The 26,757-nt window shown below is 48.1% G+C and overlaps 9 protein-coding genes across 15 annotated transcripts; 5 read left to right on the plus strand and 4 right to left on the minus strand.

Annotated features, from left to right (window-relative positions):
* Positions 1-50: 50 nt before the first annotated feature.
* On the plus strand, positions 51-2,783 carry LOC118517563 (histone deacetylase 3). Its single transcript, XM_036063805.1, has 2 exons — positions 51-1,294; positions 1,383-2,783. Exons 1-2 carry the CDS (start codon positions 1,137-1,139, stop codon positions 2,524-2,526), a joined length of 1,302 nt encoding a protein of 433 aa, XP_035919698.1. The 5' UTR covers positions 51-1,136; the 3' UTR covers positions 2,527-2,783.
* A 148-nt stretch (positions 2,784-2,931) lies between these two features.
* On the minus strand, positions 2,932-8,864 carry LOC118517556. The gene is made up of 7 exons (XM_036063797.1): positions 7,305-8,864; positions 6,743-7,234; positions 6,549-6,645; positions 4,772-5,292; positions 4,257-4,706; positions 4,050-4,180; positions 2,932-3,936 (listed from the first exon to the last, which is right to left on the minus strand). The coding sequence occupies exons 1-7, from the start codon at positions 8,601-8,603 to the stop codon at positions 3,255-3,257; spliced, it is 3,672 nt and encodes a 1,223-aa protein (XP_035919690.1). The 5' UTR covers positions 8,604-8,864; the 3' UTR covers positions 2,932-3,254.
* Positions 8,865-8,909: 45 nt separating this feature from the next.
* On the plus strand, positions 8,910-9,580 carry LOC118517571 (39S ribosomal protein L41, mitochondrial). The gene has a single exon (XM_036063818.1). It carries the CDS (start codon positions 9,000-9,002, stop codon positions 9,474-9,476), a length of 477 nt encoding a protein of 158 aa, XP_035919711.1. The 5' UTR covers positions 8,910-8,999; the 3' UTR covers positions 9,477-9,580.
* LOC118517569 (putative protein TPRXL) lies at positions 8,918-10,623 on the minus strand. The gene is made up of 3 exons (XM_036063815.1): positions 9,719-10,623; positions 9,519-9,635; positions 8,918-9,441 (listed from the first exon to the last, which is right to left on the minus strand). The coding sequence occupies exons 1-2, from the start codon at positions 10,400-10,402 to the stop codon at positions 9,558-9,560; spliced, it is 762 nt and encodes a 253-aa protein (XP_035919708.1). The 5' UTR covers positions 10,403-10,623; the 3' UTR covers positions 8,918-9,441; positions 9,519-9,557.
* Positions 10,624-11,107: 484 nt separating this feature from the next.
* LOC118517554 lies at positions 11,108-20,877 on the plus strand. Of its 4 annotated transcripts, XR_004908329.1 has the most exons (8): positions 11,108-11,237; positions 11,994-16,964; positions 17,049-17,174; positions 17,248-17,369; positions 17,449-17,581; positions 17,681-17,780; positions 17,856-18,114; positions 18,145-20,877. XR_004908329.1 is itself a non-coding variant. In XM_036063795.1 (7 exons), the coding sequence occupies exons 2-7, from the start codon at positions 12,065-12,067 to the stop codon at positions 18,028-18,030; spliced, it is 5,556 nt and encodes a 1,851-aa protein (XP_035919688.1). In that variant the 5' UTR covers positions 11,108-11,237; positions 11,994-12,064; the 3' UTR covers positions 18,031-20,877. The 4 variants fall into 4 exon arrangements, 3 of the variants coding, with proteins under 3 accessions (XP_035919688.1, XP_035919687.1, XP_035919686.1); XM_036063795.1 differs by having other exon boundaries at positions 17,856-20,877; XM_036063794.1 differs by having other exon boundaries at positions 11,113-11,135; positions 17,856-20,480.
* Positions 20,322-22,075, minus strand: LOC118517567 (39S ribosomal protein L19, mitochondrial). 2 transcript variants are annotated; one of them, XM_036063811.1, is made up of 2 exons: positions 21,886-22,075; positions 20,322-21,826 (listed from the first exon to the last, which is right to left on the minus strand). In XM_036063811.1, exons 1-2 carry the CDS (start codon positions 21,950-21,952, stop codon positions 20,955-20,957), a joined length of 939 nt encoding a protein of 312 aa, XP_035919704.1. In that variant the 5' UTR covers positions 21,953-22,075; the 3' UTR covers positions 20,322-20,954. The 2 variants fall into 2 exon arrangements, with proteins under 2 accessions (XP_035919704.1, XP_035919705.1); XM_036063812.1 differs by having other exon boundaries at positions 20,322-21,823; positions 21,886-22,070.
* A 58-nt stretch (positions 22,076-22,133) lies between these two features.
* Positions 22,134-23,673, plus strand: LOC118517570 (ATP synthase subunit b, mitochondrial). Of its 2 annotated transcripts, XM_036063817.1 has the most exons (4): positions 22,134-22,219; positions 22,300-22,452; positions 22,739-23,052; positions 23,134-23,673. In XM_036063817.1, exons 2-4 carry the CDS (start codon positions 22,425-22,427, stop codon positions 23,500-23,502), a joined length of 711 nt encoding a protein of 236 aa, XP_035919710.1. In that variant the 5' UTR covers positions 22,134-22,219; positions 22,300-22,424; the 3' UTR covers positions 23,503-23,673. The 2 variants fall into 2 exon arrangements, with proteins under 2 accessions (XP_035919710.1, XP_035919709.1); XM_036063816.1 differs by lacking the exon at positions 22,134-22,219 and having other exon boundaries at positions 22,292-22,452.
* A 112-nt stretch (positions 23,674-23,785) lies between these two features.
* Positions 23,786-25,353, plus strand: LOC118517564. Of its 2 annotated transcripts, XM_036063808.1 has the most exons (3): positions 23,786-24,800; positions 24,882-24,968; positions 25,038-25,353. In XM_036063808.1, the coding sequence occupies exons 1-3, from the start codon at positions 23,811-23,813 to the stop codon at positions 25,140-25,142; spliced, it is 1,182 nt and encodes a 393-aa protein (XP_035919701.1). In that variant the 5' UTR covers positions 23,786-23,810; the 3' UTR covers positions 25,143-25,353. The 2 variants fall into 2 exon arrangements, with proteins under 2 accessions (XP_035919701.1, XP_035919700.1); XM_036063807.1 differs by having other exon boundaries at positions 24,882-25,353.
* On the minus strand, positions 25,165-26,723 carry LOC118517568 (ER membrane protein complex subunit 2-like). The gene is made up of 4 exons (XM_036063813.1): positions 26,477-26,723; positions 25,823-26,388; positions 25,649-25,744; positions 25,165-25,583 (listed from the first exon to the last, which is right to left on the minus strand). Exons 1-4 carry the CDS (start codon positions 26,511-26,513, stop codon positions 25,356-25,358), a joined length of 927 nt encoding a protein of 308 aa, XP_035919706.1. The 5' UTR covers positions 26,514-26,723; the 3' UTR covers positions 25,165-25,355.
* Between the last annotated feature and the right edge of the window lie 34 nt (positions 26,724-26,757).

A 26,757-nucleotide genomic window follows, 5' to 3' on the forward strand; every position in this document is an offset into this window, starting at 1 on the left:
GGTCGAAATTGTCCTGTTCCAGTGCTGATGTGTTCTAATCTCGAGACGCACTGTTTGCAAATATGCGGCCATGTTGACAATCGAGAACTCCGAATCCGGTGTTATAAACGTATTCAGCGCGTTTGGGGAAGCTTTGTTGTTTTTTTAGGTGAGTGTGTATGTTTTGTTTGCCCTGCATTTGGTGCATTTTTTATCCGCAACAGATTGCCGCTGTGACCCGAAAGTGCCAGCGAAAAATCAATTACCGCCGTGTGGCGCAAAAGTACCAGAGTGTGTGCAGTAGTAGTTTCCCCCGAAAGGTGCGTTACCGGAGTTATATAAAAGACCGCATTCGATCGATAGCGCGGTGGTCCTAGGTAGGCAGCGCTCTAGAGCCGCATACACGCAGTTCGCCAGACCGTGCACAGACGGTTGTTGGGTCAGAGCGTGCAGGATTCGTTTCCTGCTGCTGGTGGTGACCCAGGACCAGTGAATTGAAACTGTAGCTGCATAAGAAACTGTGCTCAGTTTCCATTGCGGACCAGTTAAACGCGAGTGCTGTTGTCCACAATGGGCTGGTGGTGCTGCTGCTTTCCGTCTTTTATTATTCGTGCCGGATAAGGAACATTACGGAAGGCCATAGATGAGCATCGATCCCATCAATGCGACCGCACAGACTACGCATCGCTATCATACTCATAGTATTCATCGCAGCAGCACGCTTCTCGTAGAACAACTAGTGCAAACAACGCCGCCGCAACCGCAATTCACCGCCTGCTACACGAACACAATTTTAAATGCCACATTAGGAAAGGCAGCAGCCAAGGATCCGCTTAGCAACGCAGCGTACGACGGCACGGAGACGGTGGACGCAAACCATGAGCTGCTAGATTATTATCTCAAAGATTCCATTCGGGAACCATCCAACGTTAATGAGAACGCGTACAACCGCTTGGACTTAAAGCTCGACACGTTAGATTTTAGCCTAACGAGACGTCTGCTAGGGGCCGTCTTCTTTCTGCTCATCATCTACGCCTGGAAGCAGTACATTGACGACGAGGAAGAGTCCGACACAATCTACATTTGATCCAAACGACTGTGCTAGCATCCGACAAGGGCCTTCCGCGCACGGAGCTTGAAACGCGACTACCGAAACGATGGGGACTAAGAAGGTCTCGTACTTCTTCAACCCGGACGTGGGCAACTTTCACTATGGACCAGGACATCCGATGAAACCTCATCGTCTCTCGGTCATCCATCATCTGGTGATGAACTACGGACTGCACAAAAAGATGCAAATTTACCGGCCATACAAGTAAGCTCTTTCGTAACTCCATCGTTGCCGGCCTCATTCACTGCTTCTTACGGAGTTTTTTCCTTTTTCTTTTGTTTTTCCATAACAGAGCAAGTGCGCATGATATGTGCCGGTTCCACAGCGACGAATACATCGAATTTCTGCAGCGGGTAACGCCGCAAAACATTCAGGGCTACACCAAGTGTCTTTCCGTGTTCAACGTCGGTGACGATTGTCCGGTGTTCGATGGGTTGTTCGAGTTTTGCGCCATGTACACCGGGGCCTCTTTGGAAGGTGCACAGAAGCTGAACCACAACCACAGCGACATTTGCATCAACTGGTCGGGCGGTTTGCACCACGCGAAAAAGTTTGAAGCGTCCGGCTTTTGCTACGTGAACGACATTGTGATAGGGATATTGGAGCTGCTCAAGTATCACCCGCGCGTTCTGTACATCGATATCGATGTGCACCATGGCGATGGTGTGCAGGAAGCGTTCTATCTGACCGATCGCGTTATGACGGTGTCGTTCCATAAGTACGGCAACTACTTCTTCCCCGGAACTGGCGATATGTACGAAATAGGGGCCGAGTCTGGACGTTACTATTCGGTGAACGTGCCGCTAAAAGAAGGCATCGACGATCAGAGCTACGTGCAAGTGTTCAAGCCGGTCATTTCGGCTGTCATGGAGTTCTACCAGCCAACTGCGATTGTGCTACAGTGCGGGGCAGATTCGTTGGCGGGCGATCGGTTGGGTTGCTTCTCGCTCAGCACGAAAGGCCATGGCGAGTGTGTAAAGTTCGTCAAGGACCTGAACGTGCCGACGTTGGTTGTGGGTGGTGGAGGGTACACGTTGCGGAATGTCGCCCGCTGCTGGACGTACGAAACTTCTCTGCTCATCGACGAGACCATTTCAAACGAGCTGCCGATGAACGATTATCTGGAGTTTTTCGCGCCCGACTTCACGCTGCATCCCGACATCCCGAGCAGACAGGACAATGCAAACAGCAAACAGTACCTGGAAGCGATTACGCGGCATGTGTACGATAATCTGAAGATGTGTCAGCATGCACCCAGTGTGCAGATGTTCGACATCCCGGAGGACGCGCTGCCGGAGGAGCTGAAGACGGTCAAGACGGAGGAACCGAATCCCGATGTGCGCATTTCCCAGGAGGACGAAGATCGGCTGGTGGAGCCGAAGAACGAATTCTTTGACGGTGAAAACGACCACGACAAGAGTGAAAACGAGCCCTAGGGATTTGGCGGAGCGATACGTTTTAGCACATAAGGATTGTTTAAGCTGGGTGTAAGTGCGTGCACGGTCCCTCTTTCGGGATATCTTTTCGAACAATCTCTTCCATGAGCAATGTCTCTTGGGCACAATTTGAGGTTGCAGCTAACATGAGACATGGCTTCTTCCACGGAGAAAGCGGTAGAAGCGCGCGTCACGCGTGCTTTCTAGTACTTTCTAGGATGCGATAGCAATAAAACACAATGCAAAACACAACCTAAGCGCTAATGTCTCCTGATTTCGTAGTGAGTTGAACTCCCCTCCCCAGTCTGGAATGAATTGTTCCAACATTAACTCTAGACTCGCACGGCCACAGTCATGTGTGGGGTGGCATTTCTTTCGTTACTCTCTCTTGAAAGGATCGACGAATCATGCTTTGTTCGCAACACGATTCACAAACATGAATGCGAATGACTATGAATTTATCAACGCGAAGGTGGCCAGACTGCTACATTGCTTTTTTCCAAGAGATCATTGCCATTCCCGCGGAATCGAATAAAATCCAGGATAGTCAAGAGATTTTGTAGATTAATTCATATTACTCCTTTTTGTTGTCCACTGGAAACGATGTTGAAGGTAAAGGTAAAAAAAGTGTGTCTGGCGCATGATCATGGAGCGATCACACAGCGCGATCACAAACAAAGGTCGAGAAGAGAAGAGAAGAAAGGATCGTGCTACACTACCACCGTATGCTAATAGTCTGGCTGATCCGGTACACGAGGTGTAGCCAGCGATTGATAATCGTCCTTAAGCTGCGGGGTCCGGTCGTTGTCTTGTGCCGGCAAAACCGACGGGGGCCCCAAATCGTCAAAGCACAGCTGTGTGGTAAATTGTTGCTCACCAGTTCCGGCAATGTTGTACAGCGACTGTGAAGGGTCGTACGCGACACCACCGCCGCTTTTACTAGCACCGGGCTCGTTCAAAGCGGTGGGTGAATTTACCCCTTCATCAGCTTCTCGATTCGAATCTTTCTCGCACACGTTTTCTGCGTGGTCGATGGAAGCGGGAAGCAGGCAGGTCTCATCCGCTGTCTCCGGTGCCGCCTCGTTTCCATCCGTCGCTATCGCGGCGTCTTCGTCTTCGTCGCGCCGCACAAGCCCTAGCATATCCAGCATGCTTCGCTCGGTCACATTCGCTTGGGCTGCCTCCACGGTGGTGTACACGGCATCGCTGCTGCAGCACACGAGCAGATGGCGCGCCAGCGCAAACCCATCGTAAGACGAGAAGCCACACTTGCAGTGCATCTCCTGCTGCAAGTCAGACGAAGGACGGCCATGTAGGGCGGCGGCGTTCGCATAGCACCGCAGCGTATGGTTGATCATCGATGGAAGGCAAGTGGTTTGAAACTTGCACAACGTGCATTGCACCAGCCCACTACGGAAACGAGAGAGAGAGAGACAGACGGAGAGTCAGACAGACCAGACGTTAGTGTAAGCTGAAGCACGCTCCGAGTCGCTCTGGTGCTTCCATCCAAACGATCGACTTACATCATGTGGTTGAATTGATCGAAGTCGTTGCCACACTCGAGACAAATGTTGCCGTTCTCCATTGCCAGGACCAGTTTATCGAAGCGCGATATCACACGGTACCAGGTGGTTTCCTTTGTCGCCACTTTTTTCTGAAAATAAGGTTTGAAGTTAGTGGATCGTTCTGTTTGTTGCACTGAAATTGTTGGCACCAATCTCATCAGTTACCGGTGGCTTTTGAATTGTCGTCTCCGAGTGCGTGACCTTACTAACGGCCCCGACTCCTTTGTACGGACCGTGGCAGACCAGGCGGTGGAACTTGTGCTCGCCCTTCGTGAAGAAGCAAAGCACACATTTGGAGCACGGTTTCGAGATCCGTTTATTGCTGTGCATGCGTAGATGGTCCAGGAACAGCTTCACGTTCTTTACCAGCGGCTCGTTCGTGGATTCGTTATCGGTATTCGCTGCTCGGCCGGAAACACGAAAAGCGCACGCCATCTTTAGACAGAACGGACACTGCAAAAGCACGGTGCCCTTGTGCTGTGCATAAAAGTGCTCGATGGTCGTGGGCAGAATGGAACTGCGAAAATCGCACCCAGCACAGCGGTACGGCATTTCCAACGGACTGTGGCTTTTCTGCATGTGCGCCGCCAGCACGGGCGCAGTACTAAATCTTTCCTGCAAGAGAGCAATGCCATGCAAAGGGTGAGGAATTTACGATGGTTTCGCCTTTTCCCACTCACCTGACACACCAAACAGCTGTTCCACTTGGAGCTTTTCGTCTCCTGAGGATGGGCCAATAGTTTATGCTGCTCCTGCTCTGCCTGCGGCACATGCTTCGAACAGAAGCGACATAGAACCGTGTCCTCGCTGGCGCTTGTAGGACTGACATGCTCCAGCAAATGATCGAGCAGCTGTAGATTGCACCGAAACGTTAACTGTGGACATTCCGGACATGGAACTTCAAAGTTCGGACAGGGAGCAGCGGATTCGTTCAGTTCACTGCCACCTGCAAACCCATAGTAGTAATCTTCCAGCAGAACCGTTTCTTCCTTTGGCTCTTGCTTCCGCTTCGTCTTTTTGTATCCGCTCCCGGTAGTGGTTGCTGCTGCTGCTGCTGCTTCTGCTGCCGCCGTCGCCGCCATTGTCCTTTGCTCCTCGATTTGCACCTTCTTCAGTATAATTTTTTTCGGCGGATCCGCCGATGCCTTGGCAAGGACATTTTGCGAGGACGCAGCGATGTTGGTGGTGGCGATGGTGGTAGCTACAAAGGATGTGGTTTGAGAAAACATACATAGGTAAGGTGACACAATGACCAAGGTGGGAATAGTTTTCTCTCGAAATAAAATAAACGTAATTCCGGTCCACAGTTCGTACGCAGGTATATGTTCAAGGTTCGATTAGTTTTATTTGATTTAATTTAAAAAGCGCACTCTATCACTTATTGCGTTCAGAAATGCACATAAAACACCACACATGGCCTTGGTCATATGCTAAGCTCTATCCTGTCTGTCTCAAATCAAGCTCTGCAGCTTCAGCCGTACGCCCTACTATCTTCAAGTAAACTGGACTGGTGGGGAAAGTCGGAAAACTGAAACAAATTGAAGCTTCCCCTGTGCTCTGTAGAAGTGTATCATTTGTTTCGTTTGAGCTTTGTCTGAACACGGAACGGAAGGAACGTGACTGTGTTGTGTTCAAATTAATCTGTGCCTACGAGAAAAAAGGTGGATGCGCGTAGATTTCAAAAAAAAAAGCCATAAAAATCTAGTCCCTCGCGACCTCTCTATCTTCAAACTCTACCACGCTGAAAGTAGAAAAGAAAAACATGAAAACAAGTGGTTCGTATCAGTCAGTGGTAGGAAGAACGATTCGACATGTAAGATTACGTTGCACGCTCTGGCAATAGTTGGATACAGGCTTGCTTGAAGCGAAGGGCCTTCGGGGCTCTCAAAAGGGTCAGCAAAAGAGCACATAGGGGATTTATCAAAAAAAGGAGCAAAGAATATCTTCTACTCTACCGCGTCCCTGAGCTACCCATGGCAAGCTTTTCTAGACAGTTTAAACGGTATCAATTTTGCAAATCGAACCCAACACTTTCCTTATGCTTATTTCGACATGTTGTCGTTGTTGCTTCGGCGCACACGAGATAAGATCGATATTTTACGATCAATCGTACACAGCCCGAATGCCTTACTCTCAATCCGTAAAATAATTCTTAACTATGTTACATACACAACAGCAGCAACAACACTGCATTCCAAAAGTGCGTTCCCTTCAGTGGCACATGTATGTTAGCAAGACACCAATGGAAAGGAAAGTCAATAAACACATAATGCCATTTTTTTCCACCACCAACTCGGAATGCGCTGGAGGCATGATTCATTATGAAGTTAAATGGACAGAAGAATGCATGCATGTCTCCACGAAACGACAAGCCATCAAAAGTAGGAGAACAGTGATCAAAGTAAGCAAGGGCAGGTGTTTTTCACAGTACAGTAATATAAAGCAGTCAATACTAACAGTAATCCTTGGGTTTTCGGCCTCGTTTCGCTGGAGCTCTCGCCACCGCTGGTATGTCAGAGACGATATCCCATTGTTTGAACGGATCGGCAGCAGCCTGGTTGAAGGAAAGTGGAAAATGGATAATGAGATTAGGCAGAACGAACGGGCAAAAAGCACATCGCTTCTGGCGATTCAGGCGATCGGGCGCGTACCTTATGGAGTCGAGTGATTAAACCTTCCTTCGTTTCAATTTTGGCTTCCTCCGACAGATGTTTCACGATGTTGTCGAACGTGGTGCCGGGGCTGTTTCCGTACATCTCACGCCACACCAGCTCGTTCAAGAACTGTTGTATGATTTGGCGCGAAAGTAAGGACAAGGTGTTTTGGAACATTCGAGGGACAATACGTCTCAGGTAGTCCATTACATTGGCGTTGCTATTTTTCGGCGTCTGTTCGGACGAAGGCACCTGTATCACGGTTTTATAGCCCATGGCATTCAGTGTGCCCTTGTCTACCGTCAGATCGGTTAGGATGATACTATCCTTGTGGACCCAGTCGCTGAGCGGTTCTAAAATTTTTGAAAATCGCTTTTTGTAGCTTTTTTCAGCATCCAGCAAGGGTTCTACGGCACGGAGTCGAAGAATTTTGGCTTCCGGGTCGAGCACGCCCAAAACCTCGACCTTAACTTGGCGCTGCTGTCCGTCCTGTGTAGAAAATGGACATTTTAAAATCAGTCTAGCTAGCACGTTTAAGATATGTAGAAAATCATCATACCTGCGTGGTTGTTCCCAGCGAAATCACACCTATTTCGATGGCCCGTTTGGGACCGCCGAGCAGATTCATGTGCCGACACAGCGCCAGCGTGCAAACCGATCGCAATAAGGTGTAGAGATTTTTCAAGTACACGTTGTCCACCTTTACCCAGTTCACCACATTGGACACGTTCGTTTGGCAGGCCCAGTGGTAGATGAGCTTCAGTATCACTGAAGGCGGATGCGGTGAGCCTTCGAACAGCGAGCCATGGAACACGGAAGTGAATCGGGTCGGACAGCACTCGCTTATCCAAAAGTATCCGCCCGAATACGGAAATTTGGACGTATCCGAATACATGCCTAGCTTGAGCGGTTTGTCGTTGTGGATTTGGCACGTTTGCTCGGATTTGATCAATCCTTGTTGTATCAGCCATTCGGTAAACTTCGGCGCCGGGTGTACCAGTACGTTCTTTACCTTAGCATCGAGCTGCGGCCGATCGGTAACAGCTTTGTCGGCCACCCGGAGCGACGGTCGGGCAAGCACTACGAGCGAAGGGAAAGTTTTTCCCTGAATCTTGCTAAATGATATCTCCCGCGAATCGGCAGATTGCTTGCCCGCTTCATCCTTCGTCAGATCAACAACCGCAGTGGGCTCGGGTATGGTTCTTTTTTTGTCTTTATCTGCACCAACCTGCAGCCCACCAATGGAGTTGAATTCGGTGGGCCGTACAGAGATTGCAGCAACTTTACCGGACGGTGAAGCAATAGATTTGGGCGATTTTGATTTTGGATCCGGCGTTTTAACCTTCTCTTCTCTCGACTTTTTTGCGACGATCGTTTTTTCCTTTTCCTTTTCCTTTTCTTTTGCTTTTGCCAAACGCTTCGACAGAGGAACATAATCTTCGTCGACATCGTCAGAAGCAATGTCTACCACCGGCTCCGGATCTTCATTCACCACAGTATCCGACCTTCCTTTTCGGCGGCGACTCTGGTTGGCGGCGGGCTCTGGGGAAGGTGAAGCCCCCATAACCACCCTCGGGGCAAGAGCAGATTGGATTACGGGCAAAGGTTTTTTTCGCGTTAATGCAGTGACCGGCTTCGAGATGAGATCCAACCCCGGGACCGGCCCTAGAACCTGATATGCAGTGAAAACTTGTCCGGAGAAAATATTTTTCCCGCCAGTCTGTTGAACTATATCTTTCAGCTTGTTCCGAATTTCATTATGCTCCTTTTCTGCCTTTTCGTAGGAAGCTTTCTGTGCCGGACTGAGTTCATCGCGCCAGCATTCTAGATGCAGTGTTACCTCCGGTACGGACGCCATGTTTGATTTCCGGAATTCACACAACTACAATGAACGCACACACGTACAGTGGGCTTGCGAAGTAATTTTTGGGATGAATCGACCGACAAGGAGGCAACAATCTATCCCAATGCGATGTCTACATGCTGTCGAAGTTATTTGTAACCTTCGAACCATCCGATTGCCATCCAGCGCACTGAAAATAAGTTTTATTTTTTTGCTCCGAAGCGGAGCATCACTTTGCGCGTCACTATGGCAGTGTTGCCAGTCGATTCGGTCCGATTTTGACAGCTCTTCAACTTTGACAACTCATGCTGGAATGTTTTTCTTCTATATTTTCGTTCTGCGCAAATCACAACACTGTCAGCCTGGCTGCATCAGTACACCGGGATATTGTGTAACAAAACAAGCCGGAAAATGTTCCATATCATTAAACGCGGCATTACTACGACGACGGCTCTATCCGGGAAGAAGAATTTCCGAAAGTTCTTGCTCTATAACAAGCGGGGGACAAGGATTTTCAAACAGCAGCGCGCCGCTAACCCTGACCTGTACGCTGACATGCCAATCGACAAGCGTGGTGTGCGCGATACGGGAGTCACCATTGATGGCAAATTCATCGAAATTCCGGAAAAGATTCCCGAACTGATTGTTCCAAACCTGGATGGTTGTAAATTTAAGCCTTACGTGTCATATAAGGCTCCCGATGTAGTGCAGTCGGAATTTACGAGCCAGGATTTATTCAACTCTGTGTACGCGCAGAAAATCATAAGCGATTGGAAGAGTGGAAAACTGAACGATGATGGAAGTCCGATAGAACCGTCGAAAGAGGAGGCATTGTCAGCCGATGAAGCATGGGCTAGAGCGAGAAAAACTGGATCAGATATCTTTTGAATCGCACACCATGGTCACAGTTTAATTAGGAAATAAACACACATTTATTAGGTAAATCCTAACGCTGCAATTGTCGTACAGCTACGGCATTGATTGGCGCAAAAGATGAAGTTTTTTAACCCATCGTGCCATTCGTTCACTGTCGTCGCTTGAGAAAAGCTGTGGAAATATGAGATGTTGGTTTAATGTCACGATATGAGGAGCACCGGCATAGGTACTGTTTTGTCGAAAGATTTACTTACCATGCTGTGAAATAAAGGATCTTCATCTGTTACGGTGCTTTCGCTTGTGGGCACTTTAATTGTTTGCGATTCCAAGTCTATAACAATGCTGCTTGCGGTAGGTGCCGATATTGCCACCTTCCGGCTTGATACGAAGGTTTGTGGAATGAACTCATCGGCGTTTAACTCTTCCAATTTCGTGGCTTTGGACGTTGGATCATCGACTGTGTTGGACATGGATTTGAACACGAACGTTTTCTCATCGTTTTCGGTGTTTGTTTTGGCGGGCGAAGAATTGTTCGAACTTTCCGAGGAGCTCGTGCGATTGCTGCTGGATGAGTTTGTAGACGACGAACTGCTGGAACTGCTAGAGGAACGACGATAACGGGTTCGATCATGTGTTTTTCGCTCACGATATCGGTCTCGAGATGAGGATCTTTTGCGTGTGCTAGTTGTGTAGCTTCTATCTCTGGATCTATTGCGGTATGAAGATTTTTTCTCTCGTGTGTAAGATGATGAGGATGCTGCAACAGAACGGCTTTTGGAACGCGTTTCAGAACGATCGTGACGGCGGCTTTTATCATCACTCTTTCTGCGATATTTATCGTACTCCCTAGATTTGGACCTGGAACGACGGCGCGATGGTTTTGAGCGCCGATCAGATTTTCTTGACCGTGAAGGGGAGCGCGAATACGAGCGACGCATTGTTTCACTTTACTTCGCCTAATAATTTGTGATTGTTTTGTTGTTGGCGTTGACACATCGAACACACACGCACCTACACTTCTACATTTCCAAAGCCGCCAGCGGAGAATGAAGGCTTTCGTTGTTTGTGCTGTTTAAAAAGAAGATAAAACACGAATCAAATTTGTATGCGGATCAAACATGAATTTTCTGCTTGTTTGAGACGAAGGGTAAAAAAGAAAAATAAAGAGAAACAGATCATTGTATGGATTGGCATGAAACCAGCCCTATGTGCACTTATCGTTTCGAAAAAAATGGCAACACTGCTGCACCCATTTGCACGGTGGGAGAATTTTTTGCTGATCTAGGCTATATAATTTAGCTTTCCTAATATCATCGTGTTTAAATCTCTACGGAGCCAACCTATCCCTCGACCCTTGGCAAAATGAATTTACAGCCAATACAAGGGCGTTATTGAACAATGCTTTTGCGTTACACATCATGTAATTTGCGAAAATTAGTTTTCGCGCATTTATCTCACATGCACCACCCAACTACGAATAATTCAAGTTCCAATATTCTGTTATTCGACAAGGAATACCTGACCGACCACAATCGTAGATTCACAAGAAGAAGAAGAAGGTCAAACGCGTTTTTCGATTATGCACTGTCTTGCTCATTTGCTTGACGGGAAAACACATGGACATATTTTCTTTACCATCTTTTACATCAGTCATGTTGAGAGCACACGCACGTAAGAAAAGCTTGGATTTGAAGGGACAGGAAAAATTTCTGAGATAGGGTTCAGCAGTATAAATACACAGTATTGTTGATCACTTTATCGCGGTAAAGTTTTGTAAGTGTGAAAGTTGTGACTTTTTTTGCCAAAGAAATGTGTCGTGTAAAGTAAACTGGGGACTGACAACCTCATGATTACGTTTGCTTGGCGCGCGTCAAGCCGATGCATCAATTTTAAGACACCCGAAGCGAAGCTTGATAGAGCGAGAAGGCAAAAACAAAATGGTGCGGGCTTGTTGTTGACGGCAACTTGTGTCTTGTGGTAAAAGTGTGCATTTAGCGTTCACGTTCATCAGCAACAGCAAAAATGTGCATTCCACCGTCATTTACAGCAGATGCGAGCTAAGGAAGGGAGCCGGTGAAAAGCTGGACACTTGCTTCTTTGCAGTGCTAGATGGGAAAATTATGCCATCCTAAATACCCCACATGCATGCAAGGATATACATTTTGTTGTAGTAAAGATGACATTAACATGTTATTTGGGTAAATGTGAATAAGCGTAAAATTGTGAGTAATTTTATGGTTTACGCGCATACGGCATTTCAGGGAATCCACAATTACTTTGTTTGTCTGCAATCCTGTGGTTCAAGTCGGTGTAAAAGGCGGGAGTTTATGGGTGGAAGCATACTAAACATACATACAAACATACTTTTGATGGTGGAGGTGGTGGTTGTCTCTTTTCTTCAGCTCGTCAGTCCTGCAGATACGAACAACAATTTGTGCTGAAAGATATGTCATGATTTTAGATGTTGTCATGAGGGAACCTTTACCAATCGCACCTTGAAATCGTGCTTACACCTGATCTTTCTTACAGATTAATCCTGGACAAGTGGCTCTCAACACCTTTTCGATACATCAGCACGCGTCCCCATCAGACTCGAAAAGATGGAGGAAGGAGAAAAGGGAGAAAATGCTTCCCCCAAGCCAGGGGTCGAAACTGAATCTTTGAACGATGAACCGAAAACGTCGGAAAATCCCTTCGACGCCTCGGAGACACCCGTACAGGATGGACCCAATGATGGTCCGCTTCGGACGCAAGAAAAGCCGATGGTGGAAGAGACAGAAGGAGAACAGACGGCAGAGCGGGATGTAGTTGAAGACGCTACCGTTGAGCAATCGTTATTATCGGATTGTTCGCCGGCAGAGGATGCGCGAATAGTTGAACGGAGCCCCGAAGAGAATGATCTGCCGAAGATCGAAGAAGAGAAGGTTGAAGATATGATTGTTGAAGAGTACATTGAGGAAGACGAAAGTCATAGTGTGACGGCTGATTGTGACAAACTGGACGATGGTGCTCAAATAGCAGAAACTTCAAAGTCGGTGGAACATTCCGATACTAAACAATGTGAAAAAGATGATCCAGATAGTGAAAAGTACGATAGTGCCGTAGAGGAAATGGAAGCGGATCCTAAAGAGCACCGGGATGGCACGGAGCAAGATCCCGAATCGAACGCACAAGAAACAGCTGGATTGGAACACAACACTGATGGTCCTTCGAAAGATGAAGAATTTGGAGAGCAACAAGAAGAAGAGGAAAAGCAACTGGACGATGCAAGCAACACATCGTCCCATTTACAGGACATAGAAATGACGAATGTGGACGAAAGTGTGCATGGGAAGTGTGACGATATGACGGAAGGCGATCGTTCGATGGATCCATCTACAGCGGAAGACCCGTTCGATCAATTGCGACACTCGACCAGCGATGATGTTGGCCATAATAGTGATAGAGAAAACAGAGAAGACACGGTAGAGAGAGATGCACATGAGGAACACACAGATGCTGGTGCAACGGTTGACAAACAAGACACGCACGACGAGCACGACAAAGTTGCTGCCGATGCAAACGAGAGCCAGGACGACGGTAATAATGAGGGTGATGAACATTGTGGAGACGAACGCGATGAACCACTGGCTGATTCAGAGATAAACGAAACGGAACATGGAGTTACTGAGGCAGAGCTAGCAAAAGAGGCGAGTGGCACCTTGGAGCAATCGGTGGAAGACGAATCAAACGCTGTGGTGGATGAAGAAATGGGGGGAGAAAATGAAAATATTTGCTTGCTACCCGATGACGAGAGAGCGATATCCGCTGAGGACAATCAACGTGCCATGGAACAAGAGCAAGAAGCGGCTGCCGCCGCTGCTGCTGCTGATGCCGCGGCAGCTGAACAATCCTTGGAACGTGAAGAAGCTGAACGGGAAAGAACGCAAGATGGTACTGCGAGGGCTGGAAGCCACGAGGAGGAAGCAGATGAAGGCCAAGGCGGTTTCGCACCACCACCACTAGCAGAAAGCGGGGACGTTGCAGTCGAGGAGAACGATCTTCAAACAGTGACGGAAGGGCCGGCGGAAGATATGGAGGTGGACTTGACAAGCACCGGAACAGAAGATTTTCCTACGAGAGATAATCAGATTCGTGAACTCACAGCAGTGGCAGAATCGGAAACGTGTATGCAGTGTAAGAAGGAATCGACGCCCTGTCTCTACCTGCTGTCCTGTGAGACAGCAGACGATCAGGAATCCGGCCAGCAGTACATATGCTCGTTCGATTGCGTGCAGCGCCTTCGCACCGACAACCCGGGCAAGTACGAACTAATGCAACGGCGTGTAACGATTGTTCCCATCTTCGAGCGTCAAGAATCGTGCGTGCGCTGCGGCGAGCAACGGTTGTGCAAGTATCGTTACAAGCTAGACGATGGTTCATACACATATCTGTGCGATTCAAAGTGTGTAGAGCATCTGACCGCAATCAATGGCGAAAAGTACAGTTTGGTAAGGAAACGGTACATCATTGAAGAAAAGGCTGCGGCGCAGGAAGAGGCCAAATACTGCGTACAGTGTAGCGACACGAAACCGTGCCAGTTTGAGTTCAAGCAGGACGAAGAGCAGCTACACGTCTGTAGCGATTGTATCGATTTGCTGATGACGGAACATCCCGACCTGTTTCGTTTGCATCGCCGTCGATCGGTACGGGTACGCAACCTTGGCAAGGAAGGCTCGACTGGCGGTACGAGTGGTTCGCGAGGAGAGGTGGCGAAATTTACCGCCCGGACGGAAGAGGAGGCCGAAGCAGCGCGAATTGAGCGTGAGGCTTCGTTTCTGCGCACCTGCCACGAATGTCACAAAACGTTACAAATCCTCTCGGCCCGCTGGTTGCAGTGGGAAACGATGGAATTTTGCGATGAGAAGTGTCTAGGCGCCTATCAGACGACGCACGGTTCCCACTGCGTCCAGTGCCGGAAGGTCGTGTCCGTGAACAGTATGGGGAAGTTTTGCGTTCGCTTCGGATTCACCATTTGCCAGTTCTGCAGCGCGGGATGCTTAGAAATCTACAAGAAAGCACTCAAAACGTGCTCCTACTGTCAGCAAACGATCGGTAAGCAGAACAAAGGCTTTGAGCTACGAGTGGCTCGGGCCGGGGAGCTAGGCGTGCTGAAGGATTTCTGCAGCGCGATTTGTCACAAAATGTACCAAGCTTGTCTAAATCCGTCGCTGAAACACAAGTTGCACGTATGCGGTGTATGCAATCACGCGAAGACGACCAAGCTGATAGTCCACCTGGAAGGGCGGGAACATTATTTCTGCAGCACGCCTTGCTTTTCCGCGTTTAAGTTCGTGAACAATGTCAATCCAGACGAGTGCGCCATGTGTAAAGATTTCTTCGAACGAAAGTCGAACGCAGCTTACACTATCTACCAGCAAGGCCAAGCGTCCCGGCTAGAGCCGTTGGCATTCTGCACCAAGATGTGCTTGAATTTGTACATTTCAACAAGCAGGGAGATTGTGCCGTGCAATTGGTGCAAGGTGAAAAAGTATACCTTCGACATGATACTTCGGCCCTCCACGATGGAACGGCACTGCTCGCTGCACTGTTTGACGCTGTCCGAGGTGTCGACGAACGTGAAGCTGGCAGCGTGCGATCATTGTTTACTGGTCCGAACGCCCCAGTACGAGCTGAATATGTCCGATTCGAGCCTGCGCATCTTTTGCACCTATCAGTGTCTCATGAAATTCCAGAGCCAGTTTAGTAAAACCAAACCGATCGATCCTTCCGTTCCCGCACCGTTGGGTATTCCGAAGCGTATTCCTCGCGCTACTACTACGGCAACGATAACTAAACAAACCGGTCCGGCAAACACATCTTCCTCTACTGCAGACGCTGTCATTTCTTCTGTGGCCAGTGGTTTGAACACTTCTACGCGAGGACGAGGACGTCCCCCGAAGACCACAACAGCAACAACAACAACAACGGTCGGTTCCAACGGTAACATCACTTCCGGATCCAACCTGCCCGTGATCACATCTGTCCATTCGTTAGCTAACACAATGGGTAACCGTGGACCGGTAACGCGTCCAAAAGCAGGTCAGATCAACTTGAACCAGAAGAATTGGCCCGAATTGCGTGTAGCGCTAGAACCGTTGACGAATATTCCTCCTTCCGGAAGGATAGCGCTAAGCAGCATTTTACCCAACATCAATGCCCGGACAGAAATATCGATTGCTTCCACCCCAGCCGCTTCTAGTGCTGCGAAAACTGGACCCGTTTCGACGTCTACTGAAACATCCACATACGCACCTTCCCCCGAGCCGGATTCGTTACCAGAGCCAGAGGTGGCTGCTCCTGGTCCATCGACACGAACGGTAACGATGACGAAAGTCGAAACGCACACGCAGATTGTGACGATTCCTCCCACACCGACGCAAGTAGCTAACGCGGCCACCATGTGCAAACCGTTACAGTTGACCAAAAGCATCTCCTGTAGGCCAATTCAATGCCACGTCGGTTGCCAAACGGATGGTTCGCTACAGCGCAAGATTGTCATTCCAATCCCGGTTCCGATATATGTACCTGTGCCGATGTTTATGTACTCGATGCCAACGCCAGTGCCGGTGCCGATTCCGCTCCCGATACCGGTACCAGTGTTCATACCGACTACCCGCAATTCGGCTGGGGGCATCATGAAGGAGATCAAAAAGATACAGGACAAAATGCCCACCGATCCGTACGAGGCGGAGCTGTTGATGATGGCTGAAATGGTGGCAGGCGACAAGAAGAAGGATGAAAGTGACTCCGACTCAGACGATGGCGGTGTGGGAGTGGGTGATGACCATTACGGAGCGGCCGAGTCAGTGGTGACCAGCGATGGAATGGAACATAACGCATCGTTCAGTGAGGATCTCGTGCAGATGGCGCTGAAGATGGCCTCGAATGATTTTTCCGAATCACAAGTCGACTTGGAATCAGCAATGCAGGCCAATACGATCTCGCAGCAACAGCAACAGCACCACGCATATGGAGATCTGCAGCAGCACCATCATCAACAGCAGCAGCAGTTGCTGTTGTTGGACCAGCAACGACAGGTCGTGTCCCCCGTTGTTCAGCGAGGTCGCAAACGGGGCTCTAATGTAGGACAGCGTGCTGGTTCCGTGGTAAACAATAACGCGCAACAACATGCCCTGACGCCTGCGTCGAAACGCATCAAACGAGAACAGCTGAGTGAACCATCGCCGGAACCGGTGAATCGAGTGGTGGAGCCGGTCGAGAAACCGGATGCTAACATGTGTCTCAAGTACACGTTCGGAGTGAACGCCTGGAAGCAATGGGTGGTGACGAAGAATGCCGACCTGGAGAAAAGCTCAATCCGCCGGAAACCATTCAAATCGGATATCTTGCAGCTGACCGCCGATGAGCTGAACTATTCGCTGTGCTTGTTCGTGAACGAAGTGCGGAAACCGAACGGCACCGAATACGCACCGGACACGATATACTATCTCGTACTGGGTAATGCTTGCAACAAGCAAATCAGGCGAAAGGAGCGCTCATCGTTTGCTAACGTTTTTAATATTGTACACTCCGCTAAAACAGGGATCCAGCAGTATCTGTTCCAGAATAGAAGAGTGGAAAACATTTTCACCGATGCGTACTATGAGCGATTTACCGACTGTTTGGACGAGGTGGCCAAAAAATTCTCCATGTTGTACAACGACTCTCGTAAGCAAAGTGCCGCGCCATACGATACGCTGTTGTCCTTGTTTTTTATCGCTTCTTTTTCCTTCGTTTGCAGAATTCATCGTCACAAGGGTGGAGGAAGAGCATCTCTGGGAATGCAAGCAGCTTGGGGCACACTCACCGCACGTCCTGCTCAGTACGCTAATGTTTTTCAACACGAAACATTTCAATCTGGTCGTAAGTATCGGGAAAATTGAGACGTTCCAAGGTACAAAGCGTAATGCTGATTGTTTTCGTTGTACCTTGCGTGTTTTAGTCCGTCGAAGAACACATGGAACTGAGCTTTTCGCATATCATGAAGCACTGGAAGAGAACGCCGCAGCAAGGCGCCAAATCGACGGCCACAAGAAACGTGCTGCTTCGCTTTTATCCACCGCAGTCATCACTCGGTAAGATGGATTAAATCTTTTGTTTTTGTTCGTACACTATTGACCCTTTCTGCACCGCTAATACCGAGTACTTACTTTCATGCGCATTCCTATCTCCAGCTAATAACGCGCGCAAGAAAAAGGTTTATGAGCAGCAGGAAAACGAAGAGGATCCACTGAGATGTCCCGTGAAGCTGTACGAGTTTTATCTGTCGAAATGGTACGTAGAAAGCAATGCAGGTTTCGCAGATGGCATTTACGATGTGTTGGCGGTTTATTTTACTTTTGCTTGCAGTCCGGAGAGCGTGAAAACACGCAACGATGTGTTCTATCTGCAGCCAGAACGTTCGTGCGTGCCAGATTCGCCTGTGTGGTACTCAACGCAGCCACTGAGCAAAGAAGCTCTCACGAAAATGTTGCATCGGGTCAAAATGGTTAAAGAGATTAACATTGCATTGCTTACAAGCTAATGCCCTGAATCGAACTGATGCATGGTGTAGATACAGGCTAGTTGGTTGGTTGGTGGTTGGTTCATTCGTTTATTGGTGTAGCTACAGCAGCAGCAGCAGCAGCAGCAGCAGCAGCAGCAGCAGCAGCGGTACCAAGAGAATCTGTCCTAATGACTCATGGTGACTCATGGTGGAGTAAACAATGGCAAACATGGCAATGGCGTGAGTTGAAGCATGGTATTGAAAAGTACGTCTGATATATGATAAATCAAAGGTTACTACAATTCATAGATTACTCTTCTAACATCCCCCCCTTAATAATGAATTGTTTTAATTCCAAGGGCCTTCGGTCCATGTTCGACTTTGCTAGTAGGAAGTGCCATGTTCTGTCTAACAAAATGATGCCTAACATCAATATGTTTGCTTCTATCCCTTCTTCCGGATGCTTCCTTTTCGCCGTGCCGATGCGTTGGAGGACCTTCATCCGAATCACGACGATCCCGGCACTTTTCTGACCCTTTATCTTCCTTTCTTCTTCGGCGAGGACTTTTAACCGCAGTACTGCAACTCATTGCCAAATCACGGTACGTGCCTGGGATGATGCGCTCCCTCTCACTGCGCCTTACCAACTGATGTGGGTCCTCTTTTTGTGGAGCGAGCGCAGCCAGCTGCTCAATCGGTTGATGGTGTTCGATAGCTTCTGGTTGATCTCCAATAGCATCGTCGTATTCTGCATCGCTATCATCATTCCGAGCTTCATTCGTCTTCATTCGGAATTCACCAGGACTAACTTCAGTAGAAGTTTCTCCAAATTCAGAAGCTCGATTCGTTAAACACTCGTCCACAAATATGACATCCCGACTAACGATACCTTTCTTAGTCTTGATGTTATAAACTCGATACATCTTGGAACTGCTTCCGTATCCCATGAAAATTCCAGATTCTGATTTGGCATCCCATATCTGCCTTCTCTCCTTCGGCACATGACACACCACCTTTGCTCCAAATATTCTAAGATGGGCAAGATTTGGTCTTCTTCCAGTAAACGCTTCGTGAGGTGTCATTCGCAATCCCATAGTGGGTGATCGGTTGATCACATACGATGCTGTCGCTACTGCTTCAGCCCAAAAACGCTTTGGCAGATTGGCATCACACGATTCAAAAGATCATTATGTCCAAAGAAGTCAAGAACGTCATGAAGACAAGAGAGTCGTCAAAGTCATTGACGGATTCTGCCGGAATAGACATTCCCAATTTCGGATCATCAGAGTCAAGACCCCCAGACAAACCGCCGAGAAATCATCTCCTCAGACCAAACCAAAGGCTAAATCCATTGCAGCAGGCTGATCTGTAGGTACAGCTACATCGGATGCTGTAAAGAAGCTTACAGCAGTTAAAATGGAGATGGTTCTCCCCCACTCCAACAGTGGCATCCGACGTAGATCAGATCGATCTGTGCCGGCAATTAAAATTGTTAGTCAAGTCGATCTTCACGGGCCGGTTCTTTATAGCATCCGTGATGCTTATGACCAATGGTTCCATAGCTTGACATTCTTTGATCTTATCGGATGACGGAACCTGGCAAACTTGATCTTGATCCACTACGGTCGTACGTATTTCGAAGGTTATCCCACGCCTCGCCCACGCCGTTTTCTCCTTAATCAAAACCATCTTGATGGCGAAAGACCAAGAGCTGTAGCTTTCCGATCCTCGAAGAATTTCTCGCAAAGGCAGGGAAAAAGATGCCGCTAGTTTCGGATTCGCCATTCTTCACAAAACTGCTTTCAATCTTTTAATTTCAAACTAACAGAGCCGTATCCTGGGCCCAAAACCTATTGAAAAGTACGTCTGATATATTCAGTAGTAGAACACAGAAGAGTAATCTATGAATTGTAGTAACCTTTGATTTATCATATATGTTCATTCAAACACATGGCAATAATGTTGGCCATAAAAGATGGCTAGTTAAATTGTGATTCACGAGGGCCTCTACCGACGAGACAAGATTCTTGCAGCATTTCTTAGGACATGTGCTTAACAATTTGCGATGTCAGGTACAACAACAACAACAGCAGCAGCAGCAGCAGCAATGAATATCAAAATCGCTCATTGTTACTGACATGGGGAAGGAACTGGAACCCACTGTATCTGTGGGAATTAGATTATTAGGAAAAAGGGGTAAAAGCTTTCGGGCGCAGAATGTTTTGCTCGTATGAAGATACCTTCTACCGGTGGAAGAGACAGTAGAGCACTAGACGCACGAGCAGGGCGAGGAACAGCAGCAATCTGTGCGAAGCACCTAAGTCAGCAAATTGTATAGGCCTCGTATTGTAAGCTTTATTTTTGAGTCAGTTTTCGTTACACTGATAGAGTAAACATTTGTGTTTTCTATCTCCTAAGAGGTCAGCTCGAAGTCAGCAAAATGTTAGTGTTAGTGATGTAAGAACGTAAAACATTTGTTTGCAAACGTAGTGATTTACAGAGTATGATTTATGTTTTGTGCAGAGATCTTGTGACTTTGCGACCCTTCCTGTTTCTTTAAGCAGCAAAGGGAGAGTATTGTTAAGCTAAAACAACTATAGCAGTCACATTGGTCAACTATTGGTTAGTTGCTTTGAGTCATTTGACTTCATTCGCTTGTAGTGAGGTCAAATATTGTCTGTACATAGATTTGTACAATCGCAACGTCAAAACAGCGATTAGGTTATTTTAATACTTGGGTCGAAGCGCGCGTAGCAAGGCGGTTTGTTTTATCTGGTAATTGTAGTAAATCTTTAATGCCTCCCAATTATGTCCAACAGAACACGTCTTCTTACATCCGACGCTACACTATAATAAAAGAAGAACACATTTCGTTTTATTTCGTAACTGTGCCTGCTTTTCTCGAGCTTTTATTGCTAAGGTTTGTGGCATGTGAAGGCATTGAAGGATGTTAATAGTGTATATTAAGCGAGCTTGGTAGGTTTCACAAACGTGCGCTTACGCTTCATCTTCTTTCGTGCCAGTTCCAGCGAGTGAAGCTGTGAATAAATTTCGGTAAATATTTCCTTCTGCTCTTCCTCTGGTATGGTGCGGCGATACTCTTTCATGAGATCATACTTCTCCCATGGCTGGGCCACTGCCTCTGCCTTCCGTCGTTTCCGTTCGTTCGTGTGCTCATCAATGTTGGCTACACCCTGGAGGTTGTGTCTTTCCCAGCGTGCGTACCACGGTCTCGGTTTGAGCACCACCTTCACATCGTTAATCGGTACCGGTGAACCCTCGGGTAAGATTTCAGGCTCCATGTTAACATCAAACGTGCTGTATTCGTCCAGCGCATCGCGTAGATACAGCAAATTTTCGTCTAAACGTTTTTCGAGACGAAGCACTTCGATTTTTTGCAATGTGGGATCGTACAGATCGTAGCTAATCTCTACGCCTTGGTGATCGATCACGTTTCGCAGTATGAACCGTGCGCGCAGTCCACATTTCTCGCGTAAAATGCAAATCCCTACGAAACGCGCCGTTTTGTTCTCGGCATGCGGGTCGGAAGACGTTACGGCAACTACGGAACCCACGTAAAACTCTGGTATGTCGATATTGGCACGTCGATCCAGCATATCCTTGCGTTCGAGTTTCTCGCGCACCGAGTTACGCCACTCGACTTTCGGGTCTGGCAGGAATTCCTGATACACGTATCGGTAGTTGGGAGGAATAATGGATTTGCGTTCGGTGGGGACATTACTTGCGACTGGACTAGCTTTGCCAATGTTGGTAGACGGCTCTGGAGCCAATTTGGTTGAGTAACACCTCGCTGCCGTTGTCGGTGACGAACCTTCTGCAAAATGTAAACATGGTAACCAATGGCTGCTTGTTTCTTCATCCAACATGCCATACCCGTGTAGAGCGTTTTCACAAACCGCACAATTCGGTTGGCAGCATTACTCCGGCAGAGCTGGTTCATTTTTGTGGGTGTGAGTTCTGCAAATCACCGGCGTTGTCTGACCAGGGGGAATTATCCGATTTGCGGAATTTGTTTTGGTTATGTGTTTTTCCTGCGCCTGCCAACGTCGTGTCATCGGCTCAATCAAGTCTATACTGTCGTGCTGAAGGATGGAATAAAAACTTCTCAATTTTTTTAAGTTTGGGAAAAAAGTGAAAGCGATATACATAACATATGATACATTTAAGAAAAATCAAGGATCCAAATAACTTCTAATGAGATCGAATGGTATGTACCATCTCTCACTTCCCATACGAACGGAATGGAGGAATAAGAAACGATAAGTTTTCCGAATCAACACATGACAGCTGCTCAAGAGCAAAAAGTCAAAATTTCCGTAGACGACCGACATCTTTTCCTCGGTGCGACTTGAAGTGCAAGAAGCAGGCCCTCCGTATCAGCCAGCGAAAAATTCCAGCCGAATCGAACGAAAATGCTGTCCAGAGCGGTGCTTTTGTCAGGTAAATAAATCGTGCATGTCCAACCCGTTGCCGGGTACGTCCGGCAAATCTAATCGACGGGCCATCCGAACTTTGCGGACCGCTTCGTTTTACGTTTATGTAATCAACTTGCGTCAAAATTGCGGTCTATTGGATGCAAAATAGGAAGTTTTTTTTCCGGATTGTAGTGGAACGATTGTGCAACCACATTGGAGGAAAAAGGCCGGCCCGGATTTGATACAGGAAGCATGCGAATAATGGTGATGGCTAATTGAAGGTTTGTTTCTTATTTGTGGTTAATCTACAGCTGCCAAGAAGCCAGCGGCACTTGTGTTGGCTCGCGGTGCTGCCACCCAGCCTGATCGTCCGAAGCGGCCAGAGCATGGAGGAAAGGTTCGTCTCGGCTTCCTGCCCGAAGAATGGTTCACCTTTTTCTACAACAAGACGGGCGTTACCGGTCCGTACGTGTTTGGTGCCGGTCTGATGACGTACCTGTGCTCCAAGGAAATCTACATCATGGAGCACGAATACTACAACGGCCTGTCGTTGGCCATCATGGTTGTGTTCGCCGTCAAGAAATTCGGACCCTCGTTGGCCGCCTATCTGGACAAAGAGGTCGATGTAAGTGTGCTGCACGGTGTTCCGGTCCACGGAACCGCTCAGAAGGTTAATGTTTCGAAATATTTATCTGAATTGTCGTAGAAAATCGAAGATGAGTGGAAGGAAAGCCGCGAGAACAACATCCAGCAGTTGACTCAGGCAATCGAGGATGAGAAAAAGGAACAGTGGCGCGCCGAGGGCCAGACGATGCTGATGCAGGCCAAGAAGGAGAACGTGGCGCTTCAGTTGGAAGCCGCCTATCGCGAACGTGCTATGAACGCGTACCTTGAGGTGAAGAAGCGACTGGACTACCAGGTCGAGCGCCAGAACGTGGATCGTCGCATCTCGCAGAAGCACATGGTTGACTGGATCGTAAACAATGTGGTAAAATCGATCACGCCGGACCAGGAGAAGGAGAACCTGAACAAGTGTATTGCGGATCTCGGAGCACTGGCCGCCCGGTCGAAGTAGATCATGTTTAGCGTGAAACCAACACAAATTGTTAGAACGTGCAATGCCAAGGCGTCGGCAGGAAAGACGAGCACGAACACGGGTCGCGCTCATTAGCATCGTCGCGTATCGATGTAGCTACTCCCAACAACACGTCTAAGTAATAAACGATATCGATACTTGTCACAATGATGGTGATCTGCTTTGCTGGACCTCATCAAAAATGCATGCAATTAGGGCTGATGCACTCGGAACGCTACAGCCTTGGAGGGGAAAACATTGGTGCAACTGTCGTGGGCAGAATCTAACCGGCAGCTCGCTTGTTCGGGATGTTAGTGCAAAAGTTGCAATCTCTCTTCTTTCCTTCATCCGCCGAATGGTGGGTTCAGTTCAGGGCATGGGAACAATTGTGCTGTCCCAAGCGGACAACGGTGCGGTTAGTGGTTCTGTTTTGCTTTTTCCTACTGCTAGAGCTTACCGTTTTCTTCGTAACCCTGCTATACATCCCGTCACGAATCGATTCTGGATCCTTTTTCCTCGACTACGGCGTGCCCGCGATCCTGCTTATTGCTACTATTGGAAGCGTCGTGAACCTGACACACATGCTCTCGCAACGAGGCAAGATCAGTGGCGTGTCGTCAACGCTGCAACGCTTTGATCGGACGCTACAACGACTCGACTTTCGGCTACGATGCGAAGAGATTAGCTATTGGACGGCGGGATGGAGCCTGACCGTTATGATCGCCACGATTCTCTTCTCTGTAGCTATACAAGCATTTGGCCGTCTGGTGTTCAACCACATGAACACCATCGTCTTGATAGCGTTCCTAAACGTAACCAACTTTCCGTACATCATTTTCACTGTTTGGTTCATGATGTGCGAACTTTGCGTATGGTATCGTGTGAAATTGCTTCAATCCCTGCTCGATGGAGAAATGCGCTCCATGGCCGCATCGACAAGGTTGGAAAAGAGCAAACGACTTAGCATGGTAATAGCGGGACTGACCGACCTGCATGCCGAGCTGTGTATCGCCGTTGGCCACATTAGGGCGGTGTTTGCTGTGCAAGCGTCAGTGACTCTAGGAGCGTACATAATCTTACTGATATTTTGCATATTTTCGTACTACCGGGCCGCTGTCGTGCTGGGCCAAATTGAAACCAACTTCGCATGGCTCATGATATGCTGGAGCGCGTACAACAGTTGCTTCCTCATACCAAAGGTGCTGTTCGGTGCGTGGATTCAAATGGCCGCCGACCAATTTACTAAACTGGTTCATCGCAATCTACGACATGCTGGGGAGGAAGCTGTACAACATCAGGTGCTTCCGTTTGGGGACTGCGTGTAAAAACTAGAAACGCTTACAAATTCCTCTATACCGTTCCGATCCGTTCCTTTTCAGCTACACATCTTATCGCAGCAGCTGGGACATCACGCGCTAAACATCCGAACTTGCTTTTTTAACATCAATTGGCCTGTATATGCGTCTGTAAGACACAAAAACCCGATGAAACACAACACAGGTGGCTTCAGCTCCAAATTGTTTGTTCAATTGCAGGTTATCGGCTACATCAGCACGTATGTCGTCATTCTGATACAGTTCGATAGTAAGGCAATGGACATGTCTAAAACAAATTCTCCGATTTCTCCCCACTCGCTATGAAGATTCCTAATTCTTGAAGATGTTCAATCAATAAATCATTTATTTACTGCTTCGAAATGCTTCAGCTGATTCAACGCAGTTCTATTGCCGTCACCAATCATTAACTCTGCGTTCTCTACTCCACTCCACGGGACACTCCAAAATGCTGACGACGGAAACCGTCCGATGAATAGGATAAAAATGATATTATGAGCCGTGATAAAAAAAAAAAGATCAATTGGCTACTTTTCCCACTTCCAGGCCACCGAAAGCTTGCTCGAGTGCCTGCAGCTCGTCATCGCCTCCCGCAGTTCTGCTTTTGCCCGATTTGATGGCACCTTTGGTATCCTGTTTGGCCGGCTGTGTTCGCGACTGTATTTGTGCCATTGCCCATTGAGCTAGCTTCTGTGCTTCCTTCCGCTTTGCCACCACGGCCTTCGAATTGCAAATGTGGCCACAGCACTACAATCAAAAGAAAGCGATCGAGGTTAGGTTTCTTGCTTTGCGATGCGCTATACAGTACGTACCAAAAACAAACCATACAGCGCCCGCAGATTATTAACGTTCAGCTTTACCGCTTTGCAGTAGTGCGTTTTGGCCATCTCGATGTTTTCGATACCACCCTGCAAGAAATTGATCGCAAACAGGTCGATGATTCTCAGCCCGTCAATTCATGCTGCATGCATGCATAGCTTACTTACCATCGTGTACCGTATGTCGGCCAATCGCTGGTGAATCAGGTGGCTGTGCGGATTGTGCAACAGAAGTTCCTCCATGCAAAAGGCCGCCTTTGCATATTCGCCCTCCGCCAGATACAAATTGCACAGCTCATGCCAACCTTCCTGGTCCGACATGAACACTTTCATGTAATCGCAAAGCTCTTTGATAGCTTCGGCGGTGCGGCCCTGCGTCTTCAGGATGGCTACCTTACGCTTACGCGGTGCAGCATTTGTTTCGTCCTTCCGTATGATTTGCTCCAGCTCGTCCAGCGCATCGTCGTACCGTTCCAGTGCTTCCAGCAGCATCGATCGGTACTTTTGTATGCGCAGACTGCCGGGGAACTCAGCCGACAGGATACTGACGCAGTGTTCCGCCGTTTCGATGCGGTTGCAATCGAGGGCAGCGATTATTACCTGCTCCAGCACCAGGTGCCGTTCGTTGCCGAGCTTGCTCTGTTTGGAGGACAGCACATTATCCCAAAGCTGCATCACATCGTCACTCTTTCTTTCATTATCGTCGCGCCACTTTCGCAACAAGTTCCGGGCATCTATCCGGGGGAAAAACAGAAATAGAGCAATCATAATGATTTAACGTCGCTGGCAATGATTTCGCAGCCAACACATTTTCACACTCACCTGACCATCCCATATCATCAACGTTGTAGTTGGCCATTTGTGTAGAAACTCTTCTCACATTAACACAACCTGAAATCCTTGTTATCAGCGAGCAGCAGCAGCAGCAGCAGCAATAGCAACAGCAGTCAGTAATCCAATTAGTTGCCAGAAGAATTTAGAATCCAATAAGATTTGGCAGACTAGACATTTATTTTTTTCGTGCTGTCATCTCTAGTTCACGCTTTGGCTGCTGCACGAGAATGTCGCTAGTGTGCAGTGTTTCGTTTATATCGTTGATATCG

This window comes from Anopheles stephensi, chromosome 2 (assembly GCF_013141755.1).
Source record: "Anopheles stephensi strain Indian chromosome 2, UCI_ANSTEP_V1.0, whole genome shotgun sequence".
Taxonomy (NCBI): Eukaryota; Metazoa; Arthropoda; class Insecta; order Diptera; family Culicidae; genus Anopheles; species Anopheles stephensi.

Coding starts and splice junctions, on each gene's coding strand:
- LOC118517556 (XM_036063797.1), bottom strand. CDS start 8,603: ATGGCGTCCGTACCGGAGGTAACACTGCATCTAGAATGCTGGCGCGAT. Junction 5,293..6,548: donor CCGAAAACCCAAGGATTACT/GTTAGTATTGAC, acceptor CATCCTTTGTAG/CTACCACCATCGCCACCACC. Junction 3,937..4,049: donor GATCAATTCAACCACATGAT/GTAAGTCGATCG, acceptor TCGTTTCCGTAG/TGGGCTGGTGCAATGCACGT.
- LOC118517567 (XM_036063811.1), bottom strand. CDS start 21,952: ATGAACCAGCTCTGCCGGAGTAATGCTGCCAACCGAATTGTGCGGTTT. Junction 21,827..21,885: donor TGTGAAAACGCTCTACACGG/GTATGGCATGTT, acceptor TACATTTTGCAG/AAGGTTCGTCACCGACAACG.
- LOC118517563 (XM_036063805.1), top strand. CDS start 1,137: ATGGGGACTAAGAAGGTCTCGTACTTCTTCAACCCGGACGTGGGCAAC. Junction 1,295..1,382: donor CAAATTTACCGGCCATACAA/GTAAGCTCTTTC, acceptor TTTCCATAACAG/AGCAAGTGCGCATGATATGT.
- LOC118517570 (XM_036063817.1), top strand. CDS start 22,425: ATGCTGTCCAGAGCGGTGCTTTTGTCAG. Junction 22,453..22,738: donor CAGAGCGGTGCTTTTGTCAG/GTAAATAAATCG, acceptor GTTAATCTACAG/CTGCCAAGAAGCCAGCGGCA. Junction 23,053..23,133: donor ATCTGGACAAAGAGGTCGAT/GTAAGTGTGCTG, acceptor GAATTGTCGTAG/AAAATCGAAGATGAGTGGAA.
- LOC118517571 (XM_036063818.1), top strand. CDS start 9,000: ATGTTCCATATCATTAAACGCGGCATTACTACGACGACGGCTCTATCC.
- LOC118517554 (XM_036063795.1), top strand. CDS start 12,065: ATGGAGGAAGGAGAAAAGGGAGAAAATGCTTCCCCCAAGCCAGGGGTC. Junction 16,965..17,048: donor GATATACTATCTCGTACTGG/GTAATGCTTGCA, acceptor CCGCTAAAACAG/GGATCCAGCAGTATCTGTTC. Junction 17,582..17,680: donor TCCACCGCAGTCATCACTCG/GTAAGATGGATT, acceptor TCCTATCTCCAG/CTAATAACGCGCGCAAGAAA.
- LOC118517568 (XM_036063813.1), bottom strand. CDS start 26,513: ATGGCCAACTACAACGTTGATGATATGGGATGGTCAG. Junction 25,745..25,822: donor CCGACATACGGTACACGATG/GTAAGTAAGCTA, acceptor AATTTCTTGCAG/GGTGGTATCGAAAACATCGA. Junction 25,584..25,648: donor CGCTGTATGGTTTGTTTTTG/GTACGTACTGTA, acceptor TTTTGATTGTAG/TGCTGTGGCCACATTTGCAA.
- LOC118517569 (XM_036063815.1), bottom strand. CDS start 10,402: ATGCGTCGCTCGTATTCGCGCTCCCCTTCACGGTCAAGAAAATCTGAT. Junction 9,636..9,718: donor ATCCTTTATTTCACAGCATG/GTAAGTAAATCT, acceptor ATATTTCCACAG/CTTTTCTCAAGCGACGACAG.
- LOC118517564 (XM_036063807.1), top strand. CDS start 23,811: ATGTTAGTGCAAAAGTTGCAATCTCTCTTCTTTCCTTCATCCGCCGAA. Junction 24,801..24,881: donor AGGAAGCTGTACAACATCAG/GTGCTTCCGTTT, acceptor GTTCCTTTTCAG/CTACACATCTTATCGCAGCA.